Genomic DNA, 22,076 nt, shown 5'->3' with positions numbered 1-22,076 from the left:
ATGTCCATGCCGACTTGGTCGAATGGCGTGCAGGGTGCTTCAATGGGCTGAAGCAAACCAGCTGGCTTAACAGATGGTTGCTTTCGGCGCTGACATTCCCGACAGCTCTTTACGTACTTCTTTACGCTTGCTGAAATTCCTGGCCAATAGTACCTCTCGCTCACTCTGGCAAGTGTCCTTGAGTAGCCCAGATGACCGGATGTGGGTTCGTCATGGCAAGCGAAGAGGACGTCGTCTCGCATGTCTCGAGGAACCACCAGGAGGTAAGCACGATTGTTCGAACGAGCGTTCTTCTTGTACAGCACACCGTCTCGTAGGCAGAATGACGTCAACGAGCGGGATAAATGACGTGGTATAATTGCGCCCTGGCCCTCTAAATGATCAATGATTGGACGAATCTCTGCATCATCTCGCTGTCGTTTGCTCAAGTCTGATGTACTAACAGCGCCCAGAAAGCCTTCGTCTTCCTCTGCTTCCTGACTGACGACATGAAGGGGTGCGCGTGACAGTGTGTCAGCGTCCTCATGCTTACGGCCGGACTTATGGACGATGGTGACATCAAATTCCTGCAGCCGCAGACTCCACCGTGCTAGCCGACCTGAAGGGTCACGCAGGCTTGCCAACCAACAGAGCGCGTGATGGTCCGTCACTATCTTGAAGGGACGACCATAAAGGTACGGGCGGAACTTGGTGATTGCCCACACGACTGCGAGGCACTCTTTCTCCGTAGTGGAATAATTCGCCTCGGCACGGGATAGAGAGCGGCTGGCGTAGGCTATCACTCTTTCGATGTCCTCTTGACGCTGAACGAGCACTGCACCGAGCCCAATGTTACTAGCGTCGGTATGGACCTCCGTGTCAGCATCATCGTCGAAATGAGCGAGAACGGGCGCTGATTGCATGCGCTGTCGCAGCTCATCAAAAGCTGCTTGTTGCTCGTTTTCCCAGACAAACGGCGTGTCGTCCCTTGTGAGACGAGTCAGAGGTTCTGCTATCTGTGAAAAGCCATGAATGAATCGGCGATAGTAGGCGCACAAACCAAGGAAGCGCCGGACGGCTTTCTTATCGACAGGAGTTGGTAATTCGGCAACAGCGGCAAGCTTGTCCGGATCGGGACGGATTCCTTCGGCGCTAACTACATGTCCAAGAAATTTTAGTTCTTTATAGCCGAAGTGGCACTTCTGTGGCTTTAGTGTGAGGTCCGCCGATCGGATAGCCTCCAGCACGCTGCGCAGGCGGTGAAGGTGCTGCTCAAACGTGGTAGAGAAGACCACCACATCATCAAGGTAGACAAGACAAGTCTGCCACTTGAGCCCTGTGAGGACAGTGTCCATCATTCGCTGGAAAGTTGCCGGTGCTGAACACAAGCCAAAAGGGAGCACTCGAAATTGGTATAGGCCGTCTGGAGTCACAAAGGCTGTTTTCTCACGGTCTCGCTGATCTACTTCGATTTGCCAATATCCGCTTTTGAGATCGAGAGAAGTGAAATAATGGGCACGACGAAGTCTATCCAGCGAATCGTCGATACGTGGCAGCGGATACACATCCTTTTTCGTCACGTTGTTAAGCTTTCGGTAGTCGACGCAGAAGCGTAGCGACCCGTCCTTCTTTTTGACAAGTACGACTGGAGATGACCACGGGCTGTTCGATGGTTCAATAACGCCATCGTCAAGCATCTCGGTGACTTGCGTACGTATTGCTTCACGTTCTTTGGCCGACACGCGGTAGGGGTTCTGGTGTATCGGACGTGCGTCTTCGTACGTGATGATCCTGTGTTGAGTGATGGACGTCTGGCGGATCTTTGAGCAAGTTGCGAAGCAAGACCTGAACTCGAACAAAAGCGCTCGTAGTGCAGTCTGGTTAACGGTGGGCAGATCAGGATTGATGTCAATATTACTCATTGACGTGTCGGCGGTATCCACTATTTCGGACGTGAAACAGTTGGTGACGTTTGCTACTTCGTGGGCAAACGCTATCGAAGTGCCACGGAAAAGGTGTCGATGCTCGTTGCTAAAGTTGGTTACGAGCAATTCAGATCGACCATCACGAAGGTGTATTACACTTCTAGCTACACAAATGCCTTGCTGCAGGAGGTGTTCTAAATTTGTCTCAGCCACCACATCGCCATCGCCCAAACCACAGCATGTTACGTCGACTAGAACACTTGTTCGTGGAGGAAGCGTCACACTCTGTTCAGAAATACGGAGTACGTCGACACGCCTTCCACCATCTTGCACGTTGATTGCTCGCTGGGCTGAGAACGTGACGCGGCGCTCTTTCAGATCAATGATAGCTCCATTTTCTTGTAGAAAGTCAATTCCCAGAATGACGTCACGGGAACATTTGCGTAGAACAAGGCAGCTTGCTACGAATGTGTACCCTTGAATCTGTACTCTAGTTGTGCAGGCACCCAGTGGAGTAACGACGTGGCCACCAGCTGTCCGAATCTGCGAGTTATGCCACGGCGTGATGACTTTCTTCAGCTGCGTTGTCAGTTTCCCGCTCAGTATGGAATAGTCTGCGCCGGTGTCCACTAAGGCATTAACTGCACAACCATCAATTGTCACTGCTATGTCCAGTGAAAGTCGGCCATCCTTTGCAGCAGTATGTGATGTCGGACCGGTTTCTGTACAGTTCTGCGTCAATGGGAGGTCTTCAGCGCTTCGACGTTCAGCGACCCCGCCCCCAGAGGTCGCTTGGTCTAGTTTTCCCGACGGGGGCTGGGAGACCGTGTGGTAGAATACCGCTGGGGCGTTGATGAAAATCGCCTCGGTGATGGCGAGCGCGACTGGCGCCCGGCAGATGGTGGTGCATGCTGCTGGGAGAGGTAGTTTTCGATGTCGCGCGGTCTCTGGCCGTAACGGGGTGGCGGTGAGTACGCAGAGAAGCCACGAAGCCCAAGACGGCGATATGGGCACTGGCGGTACAAGTGATCAGCTTCTCCACAGTGAAAGCACAGAGGCCGGCGATCAGGTGTGCGCCAAACATCAGACTTTCGAGGAGACGTGCGCCGATCGTCGATGTACTGAATTGGTTGCACTGAACGATGGGCGACAGAAGCACCAGGGACAAAGGCCAACGGTGGTGGCGTGTACGCGCCTTCGTAGTATGGCATGTGCTGCGCTGACTGTAGTGAAACAGCAGGAACAGGATGGACGAATAATGGCGGCGATGCAGCAGGGCGTTTCAAAGCTTCTGCGTAGGTTGTCTCACGGCGGTATTCAGCAGGAGCTGGCACAGCTGTATCATGAGGCAAGGTGTCCCGGAGAGCCTGGTGCAGCTCATCCTTGATCACAGTTGTAATAGAGTTTACTGTAGGATGAGGTGTTACACCAGCCTTTTGTAACTCTTCACGTATTATACCACGGATGAGTTCACGTAGATAGTCGTTGTTGGTTCTAGTGGCGGTGAAAATGTCGGCAGTAGACATGCCATTGACTTGCCTGTTGTATTGGTTGGATCGCTGCTGCAGCATTTTTTCCATTGTCACGGCCTCGGACAAGAACTCCGCGACCGTCTTCGGAGGGCTGCGCACGAGGCCGGCAAAAAGCTGGTCCTTGACACCGCGCATCAAGTGACGCAACTTCTTGTCCTCCGTCATTCTGTAATCGGCCCGTCGGAAGAGGCGCGTCATGTCTTCGACGAACGTGGTCACAGTTTCGTTTGGCAGCTGGACGCGGGCCAGAATAGCTCGTTCAGCTCGTTCTTGGCGATCAGCACTGGCATACGTCTGCAGAAGTCTACGAGAGAATTCGGGCCACGTCGTCAGCTGTTCCTCTCGGTTTTGATACCACGTACGTGCCCCGTCTTCGAGATAGAAGTAGACACGACCCAGTTTCGCCGCGTCGTCCCACTGATTCAAGGCGGCTACGCGCTCGAAATCCGCCAACCAGTCCTCAACGTCTTCGTGCTCCGAGCCATGGAACGTCGCCGGTGCGCGTGGGCTTTCCAACGTGTAGCGGTTCGACGTCGTGCTTCCCGTGCCGGTCGCCGAGGTTTGCACCGAAGCGCTGGTCATGTTTGTCGACGTGGTGGGAGCAGTATCGTCGGCTTCCGGAGGCAATCCCCTGATTCGGCGGCTGGTCCGATGCACGGGAGTATTGACTGGCACTGGACTCGTATCGCGGCTTCCTGGGGGGGTCTGCAGCATCCGTGAGACTACCCAGCACCTCCACCAGTTGTCACGATGAGTCACAAGTACTGGGGGATTTATTAAACCACCAGGTAGCTAGCACTAGGACGATGCGTCAGTCGTGGCTGGCTCTCGAGCAAAGAAGAACGCGATCTTCTTTTTTCCTCCAGATGTAGAGCCACTCTTGCTGTCAACCCACTACGTGCTGGCGGCAATATATGACCCGATACTTTACAGGTTATCAAGCAAACGTTGTTTATTTCAATTTTCTGCGTCCTGTGCAACAGTGAACATCTGATGTGTGTGTCTTAATTTTCGAGGACAAAGAACTTGAGCGATCTTCGGCAGATTATTTCAATATTTCGGCCTTATGAAAAAGGGCTGTTACCTATGGGGTACAGCAGCACCGTTATTAGTGGAAACTACTTTTCTACAAGGCAAAATTCTCAGCTCTTTCTACATGTCGTATATTGGTATTTTCCCAGCTAGAAATGGTCAATGAGGGAGGAATTGCTTCATAAAACAAATGCATGAAGCATCATGTTCCTTGAGACCAGCTATATGTGATTTAGACAGAACAAGATGCGCCTTTTGTTGTGTGATATTATGTTCTTAATTTATTAACGTGATTACGTATAGAATTGCGCATTACGAAAAACGCAATTAAGCTTGTATATATAAATTAATGCATGAAAGCTCCAAGCAAACGCTACCATGTTAAATATTAATTGTTGTGGCAGACTGCTAAAGCCTCCTAAACGCCATCGTTGCGAGGAAGTGTGGCTTGTGCCTGATTATGCAATTAGCGCACAATTAGTGCACAATGTAGAGATATTGGAGTAACAGGTTATCCCTTCAAGTAAAAACTTTTATAGAACAACCTGTTACGCGAAGAAACATTTTTTTGTAATGCTCGAGTTAGGTGCCTGAAATCTGACAAATCAGAAGTTCTAAAAGGATGAAAGCGTTGCTCCCTGCCCGGTTTAGTTTTTTGCTTAGTTTCTTGGCTACGCATTTGTATAAGCCTTTTAGCGCAAACGATACTTCGTTCTTCACGTCGTGTTCTGACTTTGCTCTTTGTTGCGCAGAGTGAGCCATACGTTTTGTTGCGCAAGGACTCGAAGACGTCATCAGCCAGTGAAGACAGGTTGGACGGATATTGCGTGGATATTCTGCAACATATGGCTCTCCCGCTTGAATTCCGCTTTGAACTGCGCCTCGTGCGTGATGGTACCTATGGTGTAGTAAACGCACGTGGAGAGTGGAAAGGTATCATCAGAGAAGTCATGGACAGGGTGAGTACTAACAGTGCAAATGACGAGTATCGGACGATGTCCCAGTGTCCGAATGACGTGCCCGCTTGTGTCCAATACAACGCAGCTCTTCATCAGGCCTACCGTGAAGTGCGAGCTAGATCCTAGTATTTCAGAAGTCCTCACCCTATTCGAGAAATGGTGAGGTGCCTACTTCGTTTCTTTTCTTCCTTTCTTTCTTTCTTTCTTTCTTTCTTTTTCCTTTCTTTCTTTAATTCTTTCTTTCTTTTCCCTCTTTCTTTCCTTTTTCCTTTCTTTCTTTTTTTTAAATACAGCGTCCAGTTTCAATAACCGTAGTTTCTGTCCCCGGAACGCTGTTTTCGAGCGGCATCTAAATTTCATGTTATTTTCAACGTTGGTCAGCCTGTAGAACATCTCAAAGAAAGGACTCTCACGCGCTCGTAGAAATGAGGGTTGGGATTTCCATTTTACTGAAGTCGGAATTTTCATGAATGCGCTTTTCTTGATATCGACTTCAGTCGTTGTCGAGCAAATCTGTATATCTCCCGTAAAACATCTCACTCCCATATATTTCAGCCGTGCGGTCATAGCAAGTGTACGGTTCTCCCAATTCTTTTCCGCATCGTTTGTTCAATCCATTGACGTCCTTCAGCTAAGTTCATATCGGGCAAGCATCGGGCAACCATAAGCTCGGGGCATCGGAAGTTTGCCGCAGTGATGAAGTGCTCATTGTAACAGATGACATATGGCATCTGAAGATATAAATGAGTACTGACGCTAACATATTTGGATCTTGTTTTTTCTGATTAAATGGGTAGCTAGAATACACCTATATCAAAGATGAAACCCCAGTGTGCTGGACTGCACGATGGTTCATTGTTCAAAGATGGCTTTAGAGCACCATGTACCACCTTCAGCTTGTGAGAAGACCGAGTCAAGTGGGACCCACCGTAGTTTTCACTTCAACATAGCTTGTTGCGTGAGCATCCGTAACCACATGCGCATGAGCACCACTTTGGTAATATTTCAACAAATGCTTCCTGTGTACTGTTAAGGCCTGACCACATGTATCTGTTGCAGCGCGTCAGAGCGCGGCTGTTTGACGCAGCGCCGCACCCTTTCCTCATGAAGAGGGAGGGTGCATGGCTATGCAATGCTGCGCACCCTCTCTCATAAAGACACACAAAGAAACTCGCTGACGTGCTGCAACGGATGCATGTGGTCAGGCCTTCATCGCGCCGGTGCGTGGCTTTTTGACGCAGCACCGCGCCTTTTCCCAATGAAGAGAGAGGGCGCACAACTCCGCTTAGCTGCGCACCTTCTTTTCCCGTAGGGAGAGGATGCGGCACTGCTGAAGCAAGAACGTCAGCAGCTTTCCTATTTTCAATGTAAAAGTCTGCAATGAAGAAGCGCTAGCATCGATCGTGGCAGCCACCATAAACCCAGGACGCAGGAGGCGGTTGGCTGTTTACACGAAAATCTGAGGAGTGTTTATGTATGTATGTGAAAAAATTGTGCGCCGTCAAAGAATGTCATAAAAGCGGCTGACCGGAAGGAGGGCCTATAGAGTGCATACGCCATTTTTCATCACACAGAGTCCTTGACTCCTTCATTATTGTGCACGCGGGCTTAAAAGTGAAGGTCTCATGCCGTGTACTACATAAGCCTCTACGGAAGGTAGGAAGCGCTGCAAGACGGGGATTGCAAAGACATCAAAGCAGCGTCACTCGCTCTCGCGTATGGATTTTGCGTCTTTCATGAACCCTTGTTTACACACCTTGCAGACCGTCTTCGCTGGGAGCACTGACGAGAACGTTTTCCATTAAGCCTCCTCAAACGCTTCCCTTTTCCATTCTAAGCACTTTCATTTTGTTTCACTGAAGCACTATTAAGCAGCGCGCGTCAATGTACATTTATCTACTGTTGTGAATTCAATGGACTCTCTCAGTGGGTTAGAGATGATTGCTTTCGGTTTGCGTTCAGCTTGAAATAGTGACATCTTTTCTAGAGAAAATAGTCTGCAATACTGGCTAAGGGGTCTAAGCTTTTCTATAGGTTGCCCACAGCATAGTTTTATCTTAAACGACGAAGTCGAAAAAAAAAGCGCGTATCACAGGACAGTTACAGAGATGTCTCTGTCACTGTCCTGTGTCACGTGCTGCTTTTTAGACTTCGTTGATCATATACCAACTAGGTAAAATAGCGACTATAGTTTATCTTAAACGGTAAACTTTTCATTTGTTTATGCCATCGAGTTGACTGCAGTGTGAGGAAGGCCTTCAGCAGCTACTACTGCCACACCGCACGGAAAATTTACCAGTAGCATCGTAAGTGTTTATAGCTCCACACTGCAGTTATTAGTGAGCCCACAATGAATGCTGTGCTCACCATGCAATGCGAAAACCTGTATTTGAATAATGATATTGTTAATCGTTAGCGAAAAATAGAGCAAATTAGCGAAAAGTGTACTGATACTGATCACTTGCTCTGACAAGTTGTGATTTTGAGACAGCAACCTGATCTGTGTGAACCCAGCCTGTTGCTCCTCAATGAGACGGTATAACGAGTTCCTAGCCTCACCGAGTTTCGGACCCGTGGTTTTGTTTTAGGGGTGAAGCTCCTTAAAGAGGCACCCGTTCATCCCTCGTAGTAGTAGTAGTAGTCGTATTATGTAACCAGTCTTAGATTTTGACCTCAAAGGTGGTGCCGGTGGGAGATTTCTTCTGTGCGTTGTTGAACAATAAAAATATGCAGCGTGCGCGTTAAAACTAAAAACCGAATTCTCCTGTCTCTCATTACCCCTTAGCAGCCATTGGCATATACATTGAGCACTATCTGACAAGAAAGGGTTGCTACGTTATACTCACTGGGTGTAACCTCCTTGGTTTTATAAAGGTTCAGCGAGCGTTGGCCCGCAGTTCCATGAATACAGTGAACTAGTATATACCATGAACCCAAGGTGGTTAAAGGTGAGAAGTAGACGCGAAGCGCAAGCCGAAAGAAAGTGTGCGTGTGCCTCCTCTCGTTTAGTCCTTGGAATGTCCGCTGGATGACGGTGCTTCTATATGAGGAATATATGATGAAAAGATGTGAGATGGTAGCACTTGGAGTGTTGAATAGGTGTACGAACGGACACACAGACAGATGCATAGACGGACGCATGGATGGTTTAACGGACGGATGAACGCATGGACGGACGCAGGAGCGGATGTATAAACGAACGCAGGGACGGACGCACAGGTCGACGTGCGGACGCACGAACAGACGCACGCACGGACGGGCGGATGGATGCACGGGCGGCCACACAGACGCACGTATGAACGGATGGAAGCAAGAACGAATGGACGGACGGATGCTTCGCCCCACTCTCCATCATTCACTCCATGGATATGCCACCATTTTTTTTTCAAATGGTTGAAGTCATAGATAGTATAGTCATTGGCCCTTGATAATTCAAGGTATACTGAGGCAGCACATGAGTCAATATAAGCTCCTTAAGTGTCCATGTCAAAGCTGCTGCCTAACTCACTCAGTATCGAAGACACCCTGTGACTGACGTTGACGGACATTCCAAGGACTGATGGCAGTGAATACAGAGCTATGTGTGCTATTTGCTGCAGGTCTATTAGTATCGCTTTAACAATGGAGTTCGTTCTAGCATGTGGTATTTTTGTAGGCTGTGGTGTTCCAGCACTTGCACGAAAGCTTTCTGTTTCTAATAAATACCTCACATGGCTGTTGGGTTCTACACAGCACGTTCTGGCCAAGACTATTTTTACAGACGCAGCGTTTCTTTGTTCTTTAAGCACCTCACCAATCATAGCGCTTCTATGCATTCCGCTCTTGCCATCAATGGGATCATTGCGCTTTGACCAGGAGATAAAACTGTGTAATCATACACAGAAATTCATTATTCTTTTCTGTAACATGTAAATGAATCTAAGAAATTGTTACAATATTTAGGTCTAGAAAAGAGAGCTTCTGAGGAGGCATCAATGGCGTTGAATATTTCTGGTAACAACGCGAGAGCAAGTACGTGTAATTTATTTGAGGAAAACAAGTGTTTTTCATCGTTAATGTTAACCGTGACAGGCCTGATATGTGGCCTGGCCAAAGGATGTTTACGTGCAGAGCTTCGCATGACTCTGTTGCAAGCTAATCTACTTTAGAAAACTTCTTGATGGCGAGCTTAGAAACCAGGCACTCTCTTCTGAGCACTAAAAAAAATCCAGAGTCTGATACAGATCGTATCACCAGCAGGACTTTCAAGAAAGTCATCCGTGCAAGTAAGAGGTGTTGTTTTCCTAGAAATCCCCGCCTTTACGTTTGCAGCTCGGCTGGCTTTCGCTTCCGCTGAACGCGCTAGCCTGCTCACTTTAGGAAGTGAGCCCGTGTTTTAATTCCAGCTCTGTCGCCGTTTCGCAGTACCTATAGTCCTTTGATCCTCACTTATCGCATTAGCAGGAGAGCTTTTCCGCCACCTTTTTGTTTTATGTTGCCTTCGCAGGAAAACCTCGCTGCGAGTGTAAGACAAAAAAAAAGAATGAAAGTTTATCGGATGTCAGCTTCATAGTAAAAAAAGGGACGCCTTAGAAATCTTCTCGCGTTTTCCACAAAATGTCGTTGGAACCCGGATAGTCCATTTATTTACTAGAAAGTTTGCACCTAATTTTCTTTTTTTTTTGGTCAGAATAACCTTTATATGTGTAACATGCATTGTTCCAATTCTATGGTGCAATACTTATTCACACATGTTTTTTTCCAGTTTCGTACACGCTCGTCTAACTAAAAACAGGCTCACGGAAACTTTAGAGCTCCCGACATTAGCATGATGAAGCAACATGGTGAAGCAACCCGATGATGAAGCAACATTTTCTTTTATGACGATTCTCGCCATGCAGGACCATGTTCTGGTTATTACGGCGGAACAACATGAACAATAAGTAGTAAACTACATCGAATAAAAGTATCAGGAGAAACAGTGCTCTTTGAAAGACTTAACACATCTAACAGACCACTCTGTCTTCTCCGGAACTTCGTCAAAATATTGCCACCGTATAGTGCGATAGATTTTATGTATACAACAGGAAAAATTATCTCCGTAAAGAGTCGTGCAGTCATAAAATGGCGTTAGTAATATATATATATATATATATATATATATATATATATATATATATATATATATATATATGTATATATATATATATAAATATATATACAATATATATATATATATATATACAATATCTAGCTTCATACAATACCTAGATGGGAGTCTGGTGCTTGTACCCCCATGGGAATTATGGAAAGTACAGGCTTCGGGGATCCTCCTCCTCAATTGAATTACTTTTTTGAGATTCGCGACGCTTGTTTTCCGAGTGTAAAACAAAGTGATATGAACTCGTCTCTTCTACTTTCTGTTGCCCTTGTCTCTCGACGTCTGGCTCTGCCTACTGGCAGCGTACCTGGGTTCTGCGCTGTTGCTCCACCTGGCGGCGCGCATGGCCCCCGCTGAATGGCACGTGCCGAGACATGGCCCGAAGTGCGACTGCGATCGCTCATCGGGTGTGGACAGTCCTAGAAATGCGCTCGGGCTTGGAGAGAGCCTGTGGTACGCAACGGCGCTGCTCCTTTCGCAAGGCTGTGAAACCAGCGCCAGGTAAGTTTCGAGGCGGTAAAATCGTTGTTAATCGTACAATGTGCGTAGCATGACTGAAAGTGTAGCAAACGTCCAGCACGAAAGAAAAACAAAAGAAGAAGCTTTAACTAGATCATGCCATGGTTATTTTAGCGATATACGCAAAGTAAAGGTGTGCGCAAAGTTGGCTGAGCTATGGCTTGTGAGGGTCACAATAGCATGCTGAGTAGGAAAAATAGACCAGACCAGCATTCGAAATTGATATGATGTTATTGAAAGACGACTGAAAGTCTATAACCACAAACGTTAAAGCAAGGAACTGCTGATTCTTATTAGATTCCCATACTGAGTATTTTCGTGGCTTCATTGTTAACCACTTCGAATCATTGCGCATAAAGATATTACACGTTTTTCAAAACCTTCCAAATCGTAGGAAAGCTCAATGATATTACGATATCGAAACGCCATGTCTGCCGTCTTTTTGCATTCTTAACATCGCTTGCAGGGCCGCGTCCACAAGACTCATTGCCATCAGCTGGTGGGTGTTCTCGCTCATCATGGTTTCCTTCTACACGGCCAACATGGCTGCTTTCTTGGTCAACGAGAAGCTCCAGTTTCCCATAGGAAATGTTCATGACCTGGCTGCGCAGTCCAAGATTAAGTACGGCTGCATGTCGTCGGGCTCAACGAAGACGTTTTTCAAGGTCAGTTAAAACCTAACCCCATGATGCTTATAATTTTGCCTGGGCAATCAGGTTTTACAGAACATCATTTTCAGATCTATTACCCATACGTCAGCAGGATGACTGAATAAACATTTTGAGATATCTTTCTTTAGAGCTACACATAAAATGAATAAACTGTCTTGAATACCAAATACAGTCATTACACAAAGCGTATTTGCCTAATAGCAAATTCGCGAATGGTGTTGACGCAAGCACTTTAAAAATGTCGTGGTCCCCGTCCTTCAACAATTACAAAAGTTGTGTATTTCACTCGTGCGCATATAATTGAAATCTCTTAGATGCAAATAAATGTTCTGCAGAAACAATATATTTCCACGTATTGTAACAGAAAGAGATGAAGACCTAGCAAAGCCTTCATTGAAAGCTTGGTGTTTCCTTAAAATGGCGAAAAAAAAAACACGACGGTACCATCTATAGTTGTTATGTATGTAAGTGTGAAAGAATAATTATGGCGAATAAAAAAAACTGTAGCGCTTATAACTGCCAATGACCTGTGTTATGCGGCCAGCGTTATTTAACCTACGTTATTCCACCATTTCTTGTTCAGTCATTGCTAGTTGTAATTTATCCTGTATCAGCCCACATTAGGTCAAATTTAACCCACGCCATAGGCTAGCTTTAGTCGATATTAACGACACCTAAAGTACTTCGCTCATCACGCCCCGCCGCGGTGGTCTAGTGGCTAAGGTACTCGGCTACGGACCCGCAGGTCGCGGGTTCAAATCCCGGCTGCGGCGGCTGCATTTCCGATGGAGGCGGAAATGTTGTAGGCCCGTGTACTCAGATTTGGGTGCACGTTAAAGAACCCCAGGTGGTCGAAATTTCCGGAGCCCTCCACTACGGCGTCTCTCATAATCATATGGTGGTTTTGGGACGTTAAACCCCACATATCAATCAAGTACTTCGCTCATCCACCAGACAACATTAGCTAGCGTGAGGCAGTGCACTGTCAGCATGTGCGTAAAACCGGTTGTACTTCCGTGGTATGAGAAAACTTACGGAAGGTCAAGTCACTAGCATTCGCCCTTTACAGTTTCTGGAGCGAACAGTGTATGCAAAGAAGGGCATGAGCTACGCTATGAAAAATGTGGCTCTTGTTAGAATATAATAAGCAATTTGTATTAAAGCACTTCGTACAGCGTACGATGAATAGCAATTTAGAAGCCACTGTGCAAGACACTGTATTGTTCCTTTCACCGCCAACCACAGGAATCGAAACTGGAGCCGTGCGAACGGATGTGGACGGTGATGTCGAACAACCGCGAGGACTCCCTGGCGTCATCGACCGCCGAAGGCGTGGAGCGCGTCCGGAGGGGCGACTAAGCATTCCTGATGAAGGCAGCAACCATCGAGTATCTCACAGACCGAAATTGCCAGCTGGCTCAGATTGGGGGCCCCCTCGACTCCAAAGGATATGGATTCGCGCTGCCCCGAGGTGCACAACAGGCCTCGGAAAGAAAGCTTGCCTTTCTCTCTCTCTGACGCTTTTCATGGTTCTTATTTTGTTTGCCTGGCGACATGGTGTGCAAGTATTGCTGTATTATTAATTTGCGGGCTAGACTAATAGCGTATGAGAAAGTGGTCACGCCAGTTTCTTACGTCACGTGTTGGCGGTGCTTCCGAATCACATTGAGGATGCTCGGTGCTAACTTCTGTGAGGGCCGCCTGTTCGTTAACGACTACGACGCAGACATTTTTTTACAATTGTAGTGACTGCATGATGGTCAAAGTTCTGCAGTATGCTTATATTTATTCATTAGAGGAGCCTTAGATGAGTAAATATAAGAAAAACAAGAGAACTAGATTCTCGAATTAGGCAAATTTCCAGATTACCATGTTCTCTGAACAGCTTTAGATTAGAAAGTTCACGGTGGGTGAAAGTCAACTATAAAAATACACGTTGCACAGTTGTGTTCTAAGGTGGGCAGGGGTTTTGACAACATCTTTATGAAAAAGAACACAAATAAGTGGAATACTTAGGAAAAGTGTGGAGGCTCATTTTGTGAGTTTTAGATGAGAATCTATATTTTTCTATGTCTAATTTAAATGTATCTGCAGCCTAAAGATGTGCCATTCAGCGAGAGTGTGTATTGCGGGAATGTAAACTGTATATGCTTATTTTTTTATTTGAAGAGTTTTACAATTTGTATAAGAAATAGACGATACGAATAAAGAAATTACCCACATGCGGTTAGCAGAGTGCGAATTTTCCTTTCTGATGAAATGAATTGTTGTGCTTTGATTGCCAACAAAAATTTGAATATACGTGTATAAGAAGACTTAAAATTTTACACTTAACTAAAGCTTTCCTGTATAGAAGTAACATATAGCATTTTACAGATAAACTTGATGACAAGGCTACCCCGAATATGTACGGAAATACAAACCAGGATAGGCTATCTTTAGTAATGAAGATAACTGCTACAATGTGTCGCAATGACAAAATCTAGGTCAAGTAATTCAGCGCGCGGTGCACACTGTGCCGTGCATGAATTAGTAAAAGCAGACAGTCAGCAGGACAATCACCAGAACGCAGCGTTACAGTTTGATTAAATCTACGAAATTCTTACGAATGCTTCTTTAGTTTTCTAAGTACCTTAAAAACATGATTTATTGATAAGTGAGGTTTAACGTCCCAATATGACCATATCATTATGAGGGAGGCCGTAGTGGAGGGCTCCAGAAATTTAACTTACAAACATAATTTGTTTCTTGAAAGTATGCTACACAAATTATTAGGACAAACAGCTTTCTCTAGGGTCAATCACTACGTATGCTTGTTATTAAAAAAATTACGGTGAGAGCAGGTTATGAAATATACCATATTTTTTGTGCCGAAACAACAACTCAATTATCAGGCTCACTGCAGTGAAGGGCTCAGTGTATTTCGACGATCTGATGATCTTTAACGTGCACTCAATCCGAATTATTTTCTTAATTGTATAGTTCATCATGTGTGACTGTATTATGCTCAAGCTGCGAGTAAGGGTGTGTAGTGACAAGTTAAAGTCTTCAGGGTACTGACACGAATTTAGCAGGTAACCTTTCAGAAATGAGGCAGTGAAATACCGTCATTAAAAATGCTGCCGCTTTACTGAGACCAATATTTCACGTTAAAACACCTACTAGCGAAACATTCTAGACATGTGCGTAGTTTATTGCTACCCTATGGTATGAATATAGAATTATTGAATATAATTTGATAGCCTCATGAACGTATCAGCACAGATGAACATCATAGTTAACGTGCAGTTATTAAATGAAAGCACTCACCATAAACATTCATAATATTTCACTTATTTTAGCCCAGTGAGAGACACAAAATGTATGTCAGATAGCATTATATTTCATAATGTTGTCGGAAAGTATGGATCTATCACAGTATTGAAAAAAAAATTGACAAATTCAAGACACCGCGCAAATGTGTAGGGCTTACGCGCTTTGGTGCTGCTTTTTATTGCCGAATTGTCATTTAGGAACTGCAAGACAGCACCGAAAGATGTGGTGCATGATCACACAGGTTATGTAGATATTACTGCTACTAATTGCTCGAACGTAAGCGGGAGAGAATATAACTAACATAACCTTCGGTATACGTGTCTAACTGAATGTAACCTTCAATTCGGTGTCACCTACTTCAACCAAACATGTTTTTTACATTTTTTGCTTTGTCTTGTAGTTATTCTTGGTAAACCACCGCTAATGCATGGGGTAAAGATTCTACAACGGCATTTCGCAGCCCTTCAAACTTGTATATGGCGACAAATGCTTGCAGGTGGTTCCTGTGAGCACTGAAAAAACGTGGTGTTTTGTTCTACTGCAGAATAACTTTTGGGCATAGTGGTTAGACCGGAGAAGATTCAGTTCTTTCTTTCAGTGAAATAATATGGCGTGTGTAAGTTTATTATAAAAAGCCTTTTATTTGTAGCATGTTGTAGGAGACAAAGCATTTAAGTGCGCACATGCTTTGTGGCATTTTCCGTCACTCTTACAAGCTGGCCTGGTTGTTCTGTACTCGCATGACAAATATTCCAATAGCATTCAGTTCACTGACACATTAACAAGGTATTAACGCAAAATTGGTCTGTAATTGATTTCAGGGTCCCCTTACACGGCCTACTTGTTCGAAGCTATTCTGCGGTTACAAAAAACAGGGGTCATCGCGCGTCTCAAGAAGAAATGGTGGATGGGACACTGCACTCAGCAACGCGAAAAGGAAAGAGGTGCGTCTGCACTGTACGATGTGAAGGACTCGTCAGAGGAGGCCAATCCACTGGGTGTATCCAATGTCCGAGGCGTCTTCCTCGTTCTCCTTGGAGGACTCGGCGTTTCCAGCGTGTGCGTTATCTTGGAATTCGTGTGGAAGACCCATTCTTCATCTAAAGCCAAGAAGAAGGCTTTGGAAAGGACTTGTGATATTATGGAAGTAAGCACAGCCATGTTCCCTAACCAGTTACTGTTAGGTTGTATTTGCGATAATAATTTTCTAAAAAGAGTCTGAGATGTTCGCGCTGGACGAGACCTAGATATAATAAAATTATCGCTAACTTGTGGAACCTATATGAGTTTTGTTCTTTATGTTTCAGTTAGTAACAATTTCAATGAGCGCAGAGGGATACAGAGATAACTTGTATAAAATGAATATTCTATGTGCATGCCTCACATAGTGTTTTCAATTGTGCAAGAATTTCGTATTCAAAATGAGGAAATTTGAATAACATGCACTTTTAATGATTCAGAAGCATCTCTACTGGAGACTTGAGACAAATTATCAGGTGAAATATTTATTTCCACCATACACATAAATATGGTTATTTGAAGTTTGATGTTCGTTGCTGCCGTCTCTCATACAGGAAAAGGAGCAAGAGCTAAAGGTCATGTCGCGCATGAGGGGCTCTTAGCCTTATCCGCATTCGGTGTACATATATGCTTGCCGCCTCAAAATACTTGTCCTTCTGTACTCACAAGACCAGGGGTAATGCTGCCGAATGTTAGATAAGGCTGTACGGAGACCACCTTGATATATTTATCAAGCTACCGTTTTAGTGTTGCAAAGTTCGCCTCGTGCTGACTGCCGCCTGGCTGCTTAACGAATATAGAACCACCGAAGCAATCGTGACCGTGCCATCTCCGTGACGCTGACCAACCAAGTGATGTCAGCGATGACAGCGCCTTCAGACCCATAAAACCGAAGTGAAGCGACGAACCACCGGGATTTGCGGCCACAAGTGGCAACTGTCTAACCACTGCTTTCTATCATTTTAGGTATGAATTTTTATTGTTATAGCTGCTACTGAATTTTATGTGGCCTGCAGATCCCTCTTTATGAACATGGGTATTGATGTGTGTAGTTATCGTGCTCGCATTGGTTTGCTCTTTGCTTGCCGAACGCCTAAATGTTTCTTCGGCAGCCATTTCTCTGCTGGATCGGGTCTTATCCGTGTACTCAGCCCTAGGCTCTCGACTCTCTTGCTGTCAATGTGTCTCGCATTGCTACTGCTTTGTGCTGGCGACGTGGAGGCAAATCCCGGTCCTAAGGTCGAGGATGTTCTCAGCTTGCTAAAAAAGTGTCATGATGAAACCACGTCCAGCTTAACTGAAATCAAACAGCAGATCACAAGCATTGCCCCACCGCGGTGGTCTAGTGGCTAAGGTACTCGGCTGCTGACCCGCAGGGCGCGGGTTCGAATCCCGGCTGCGGCGGTTGCATTTTAGAAGGAGGCGGAAATTTTGTAGGCCCGTGTGCTCAGATTTGGGTGCACGTTAAAGAACCCCAGGTGGTCAAAATTTCCAGAGCCCTCCACTACGGCGTCTCTCATAATCATATCGTGGTTTTAGGACGTTAAACACCACAAATCAATCAGATCACAAGCATTGAGTGCCGCCTCTCAAGCCTAGAAAACACCGTTCACAAAGTATCGGACCTGACAGGAAACGTTGAAACTGTCATTGACACTGTTCAGGAAGTAAAAGAAAATGTTTGCGAGGCAAACGAAGGTCTTGCTGACGTCGTGGACGATATGAACAATCGAATGTGGCGAAATAACCTCATAATCAAAGGCCTTCCAGAAGAAGAGCACGAAGGGTAGGCAAAGTCTGAAAGAATAGTAAAAAAATTCTTTTCAACACATCTGAAAATTGAGGCTGGTGACATCTAACTTGCTCATAGATTAGGAAAACCTCGACCCGACTTTAACCGCCCTATCATAGCGGAGTTTTTGAACTTCAAATCAAAATTAGAAGCTCTGTCTCGCGCCCCAAAGTTGAAAGACCTACAAAAGCCCAAAGTCTGGCTTGAGGGAGATTTCTCGCCAAAAGTCCAACTTGCCAGAAAGAAGTTACGCGAATACGCGAAGGCTCAACGTAAAGGCGATGAAAAATATACGGTGCGTTTTAACAAGCTTCAGATGCATGGTTCTACATTCTGTTACGACTCGGTAAATAATTGCGTTGTCATGGTGTCAACAAATAAACAAAGCCCTCCTGAATGACCCTGTAAAAGACGTCACCACACGCCAAACTTGTCAAAATCGGTCTCGCTACATTTATTTAATTTCCGTAGCATTTATAAAAAGCTTGATGCAATAAACGCCCTCGTGTACACGTGCTCAGCTGATATAGTCGTAGATACGGAATCATGGTTGACCGAGGACGTAACAAACAGCGAACTTTCGTTTCCATCATCGTTTGTTCTGTTTCGTAAAGATAGAATGGGTTGTCGAGGTGGTGGCGTTATCATTGCCATAAAAGAAATCTATCAGCCATCGCTTCTTCCCTCAGATTCCCCCTTTGAAATTGTCTGGGTTTCATCATATTTCGATCACATTCATTGCATAATTGGTGCCTGTTACCAACCCCTTGATTGCCGGCAGGATTTTGTTGAGCTTCTTCAGGAAGCCATTGATTCCATTCTCCTCACGTTTCCTAATTGTTTTCTAATACTTGGTGGCGACTTTAACTATCCTTCAATCAACTGGGCCACTTTATCTGCTCATCGTAATCGCCATGAACAGCTTAACTTTCTGCGCCTTCTCCATTATCACAATCTACAACAGATTGTGCAGGAACCAACACGTGAAAGCAGTATTTTAGACCTTATAATAACCAATCATCCCGACAGCACTAAAATTGAGATCTTAGAAGAAATAAGTGATCATAGGACAGTTCACTGCTCTCTGCCTCTTCCGCATGCCAAGAAAACGAACGTCCGAAAAAATATACTTAACTACGCACGCGCAGACACTGATAAGCTTAACAGATTGCTAGAATGTTTTTCGGATGAATTTATATCTAACTTTCCCAATCAGTCTACTGAACAAAACTGGTGCTTCTTTCGTGACAAATTAAAAGAAATAGAACGTCTTTGTGTTCCGGTGATTACAATAACTGAAAGAGCGGATGATGCATGGGTCACCCGTAACATTAAAAAATGGCTTAATAGAAAAAAAAAGAGCGTACACTAAAGCGTCGAGAACGAACGCGTTGGAGGACTGGCAGAAATATAAAAACTTTTCCAAACAAACAGAAACCGCAATTTCTGAAGCGAAAAATAAGTACTACAATGACACGCTACCTAACATGCTCAAAACTGACCCTAAGAAGTTCTGGAGCACTGTAAATCCCAAGAAAAGAGAGTCGGTGCCAGCACTCTGTGGAGAGGATGGCAACACCCTGAGCTTAGCAGGCTGTGCTGAAAAACTTAACCTTTTTTTTCTAAAGTTCACACAATCGAGAGACCGCTCGATAACAACCTAAATTTGCCACAGCTAACTATCTCTAATCAATTTTCTCCCATCACAATTACTGCACACGGTGTAGCTTGCGCAATAGATCGTTTAGCTCTTAAAACCAGCCCCGGCCCTGATGATATTGGCGCTAAGCTTTTAAAACTAACCAGCCACTTCTCAGCCTCTTTGCTCGCGTTAATTTTTCAACAATCTTTAGATACCGGTAGCTTACCAGAGGACTGGAAATCTGCTTACATAATCCGAATATTCAAATCTGGTGATAATACTCAGCCCAATAACTACAGACCAATCTCTTTGACGTCGATATGTTGCAAACTTCTCGAACATATCCTATTCACAAATATAATGGCTTATCTTAATTTAAATAACATGCTCCTAAACAACCAACACGGTTTTCGTCAAAATTTCTCATGTCAATCGCAACTTTTTGAATTAATTACTGACCTTCATTCTGCGCTTAACTCTTCCCGTCATGTCGATGCCATATTTATTGATTTCTCAAAGGCATTTGATAGGGTCCCCTACAAACGGTTAGAACTAAAAATTCGCAATCTGAAGCTTGAAAACAATGCAACACAATGGATACTGGAATTACTTACTAACCGCTCCCAATCTGTAAAGCTAAATAGCTACATCTCGAACCCTACTAGCGTTTTATCCGGTGTTCCCCAAGGCTCGGTTCTTGGTCCTCTTTTGTTCTTAATTTACATTAATGACATAGCATGTAACATAAGTTCGCAAAATCGGCTATTTGCAGACGACTGCGTTATTTACAAAGAAATAACTTGCCCTACCGATAATACCATTTTACAATTTGACCTCAATAGGCTGGCCGAGTGGTGCGACATGTGGCAGATGGAAATTAATATAGGGAAAACTAAGCACTCGGAATTTAGTTCTGCTCTAATCCCTTTGCATAAGTCATACACCATAAATGACATTCGAATTGATTCAGTACATTCCTTTAAATATCTTGGGGTATTTTTCAAAACCAATCGAAACTGGACCACTCACATTGAACATATCACTACTAAAGCAATAAAAAACTTGGCATCCTCAAAAGGCGATTGTACCTTGCCAACAAAGAAACCAGACTGCATGCATACGTTTCCCTGATAAGACCATCGCTGGAGTATGCTTCAATAATATGGCACCCTCACACTGAAAATTTAACTTACCTGGTTGAATCAGTTCGAAACAAAGCTGCGCGCTTCATAACGTCGTCATACTCACCGTATGAAAGCGTAAGTTTCATACTGAAATCGCTTAATCTGCCTCCCTTGCCACGCGCCGTAAACTTGCAAGGCTATCTAATTTTCACTCGCTCTTCCACAGCAACTCCCAGTTTGCGCGCAAGCATATCCTCCCGCCATCACACATTTCAGCCCGTGTTGATCACCCTAACAAAGTTAATCCCATCTTCCCGAGAACAAAATCATACCAAAACTCGCCTTTAGCCCTGTCAATAACCAACTGGAATTCCTTGCCAGCTGATGTAGCCACTCTAACAGAATCATCATCCTTTCTGAAAGCGGTAAAAGTGTTCTTAGAAGTTCCAATCGATTAATGTAGTTTTGCGGTGGTGTTGTTTATGTGAATTACTTGAATATCTTGTGTGTGTTATTCGCGCCAACACTTGTTACCTGGAGCCTATTGTATTATTTTAACGCACCTTTTCTTCTGCTGAGTTTATATATATGTTTTTTATTATCCTTATCACCACTGTGATGTGTACTCTTTTTTTCAATCTTTTTTTCATTTAAGCTTTATATAATGATGCTTCTGAAAATTTAATGTATTATACACATGCTGAAAATCTTCCTAATCCCCCCCCTATGTAATGCCCTCCCGGTTCCTTAGGGTATGTGAATAAATAAATAAAATAAATAAATAAATTTAGATGACTTCCATCACTGCCTAATTAACCTCTTCTTTTACCATGGCCTTGGTCTTCTGCGCAGCTGTCCAAAAAAGAGTCGAAGACTTCGCTGGAGGTGCTCGCAACTGCTCAACAGGATCGCTCAATATCGGTGCTGCCGGCGACGACGCTTCAAGTGGACGTATTAGACAACCGCGAGGTTTCCGCGCATGCGCAGCAGAGGAGACCCGACGTTTCCTAGGAGTGCGGCGAGTCACCAGACGTTCTTGCCACGGCTACGCACAACCCGGAGGCATTCTGGTGACTCTCCGATATAACCCGTATGACGACATGGTGGACGCTGAAAATTTAAAAAAAACAGCTAAATACCCGCTGACTTCCACGACCAAGTGTTTGTGTCACTTCTGCATGTGCCCCGCCTTTTGGAAGGACGGTGAAAAGTGTGAACCATTTGAGTGAACGTGCGCTGACTCACTCCCGCTCATCATGGTGCGTCCTGATATGGGCGTCTTCTGAAGCCATCGTCCGAAACCGTGTTTTTTGTAAACTGAACGTTTCGTCCTATGGTAGCAAATCACGTGAACTTGCATGCTAGATATAAGAAGGGAGGAAGGTGACGTTGAAGGCACTGTGTGGTTTAACTAAAACATGTCGAA

At 44.9% G+C, this 22,076-nt stretch overlaps 1 protein-coding gene across 1 annotated transcript; it reads left to right on the top strand.

Moving 5' to 3' along the window:
- The first annotated feature begins 10,910 nt into the window (after positions 1 to 10,910).
- LOC142817531 (glutamate receptor 4-like) lies at positions 10,911 to 21,661 on the top strand. The gene is made up of 5 exons (XM_075894563.1): positions 10,911 to 11,068; positions 11,553 to 11,751; positions 13,852 to 13,876; positions 15,894 to 16,219; positions 21,503 to 21,661. The coding sequence occupies exons 1-5, from the start codon at positions 10,911 to 10,913 to the stop codon at positions 21,659 to 21,661; spliced, it is 867 nt and encodes a 288-aa protein (XP_075750678.1).
- The last annotated feature ends 415 nt before the right edge of the window (positions 21,662 to 22,076 follow it).

The sequence above is a fragment of the Rhipicephalus microplus genome, chromosome 5 (genome assembly GCF_043290135.1).
Source record: "Rhipicephalus microplus isolate Deutch F79 chromosome 5, USDA_Rmic, whole genome shotgun sequence".
Classification (NCBI taxonomy): domain Eukaryota; kingdom Metazoa; phylum Arthropoda; class Arachnida; order Ixodida; family Ixodidae; genus Rhipicephalus; species Rhipicephalus microplus.
Note: the sequence above shows the minus strand (reverse complement) of the source record. Positions and strands in the feature narration are given on the sequence as shown.

Coding starts and splice junctions, on each gene's coding strand:
- LOC142817531 (XM_075894563.1), top strand. CDS start 10,911: ATGGCCCCCGCTGAATGGCACGTGCCGAGACATGGCCCGAAGTGCGAC. Junction 11,752..13,851: donor CAACGAAGACGTTTTTCAAG/GTCAGTTAAAAC, acceptor ATGTATCTGCAG/CCTAAAGATGTGCCATTCAG. Junction 13,877..15,893: donor AGATGTGCCATTCAGCGAGA/GTGTGTATTGCG, acceptor AATTGATTTCAG/GGTCCCCTTACACGGCCTAC.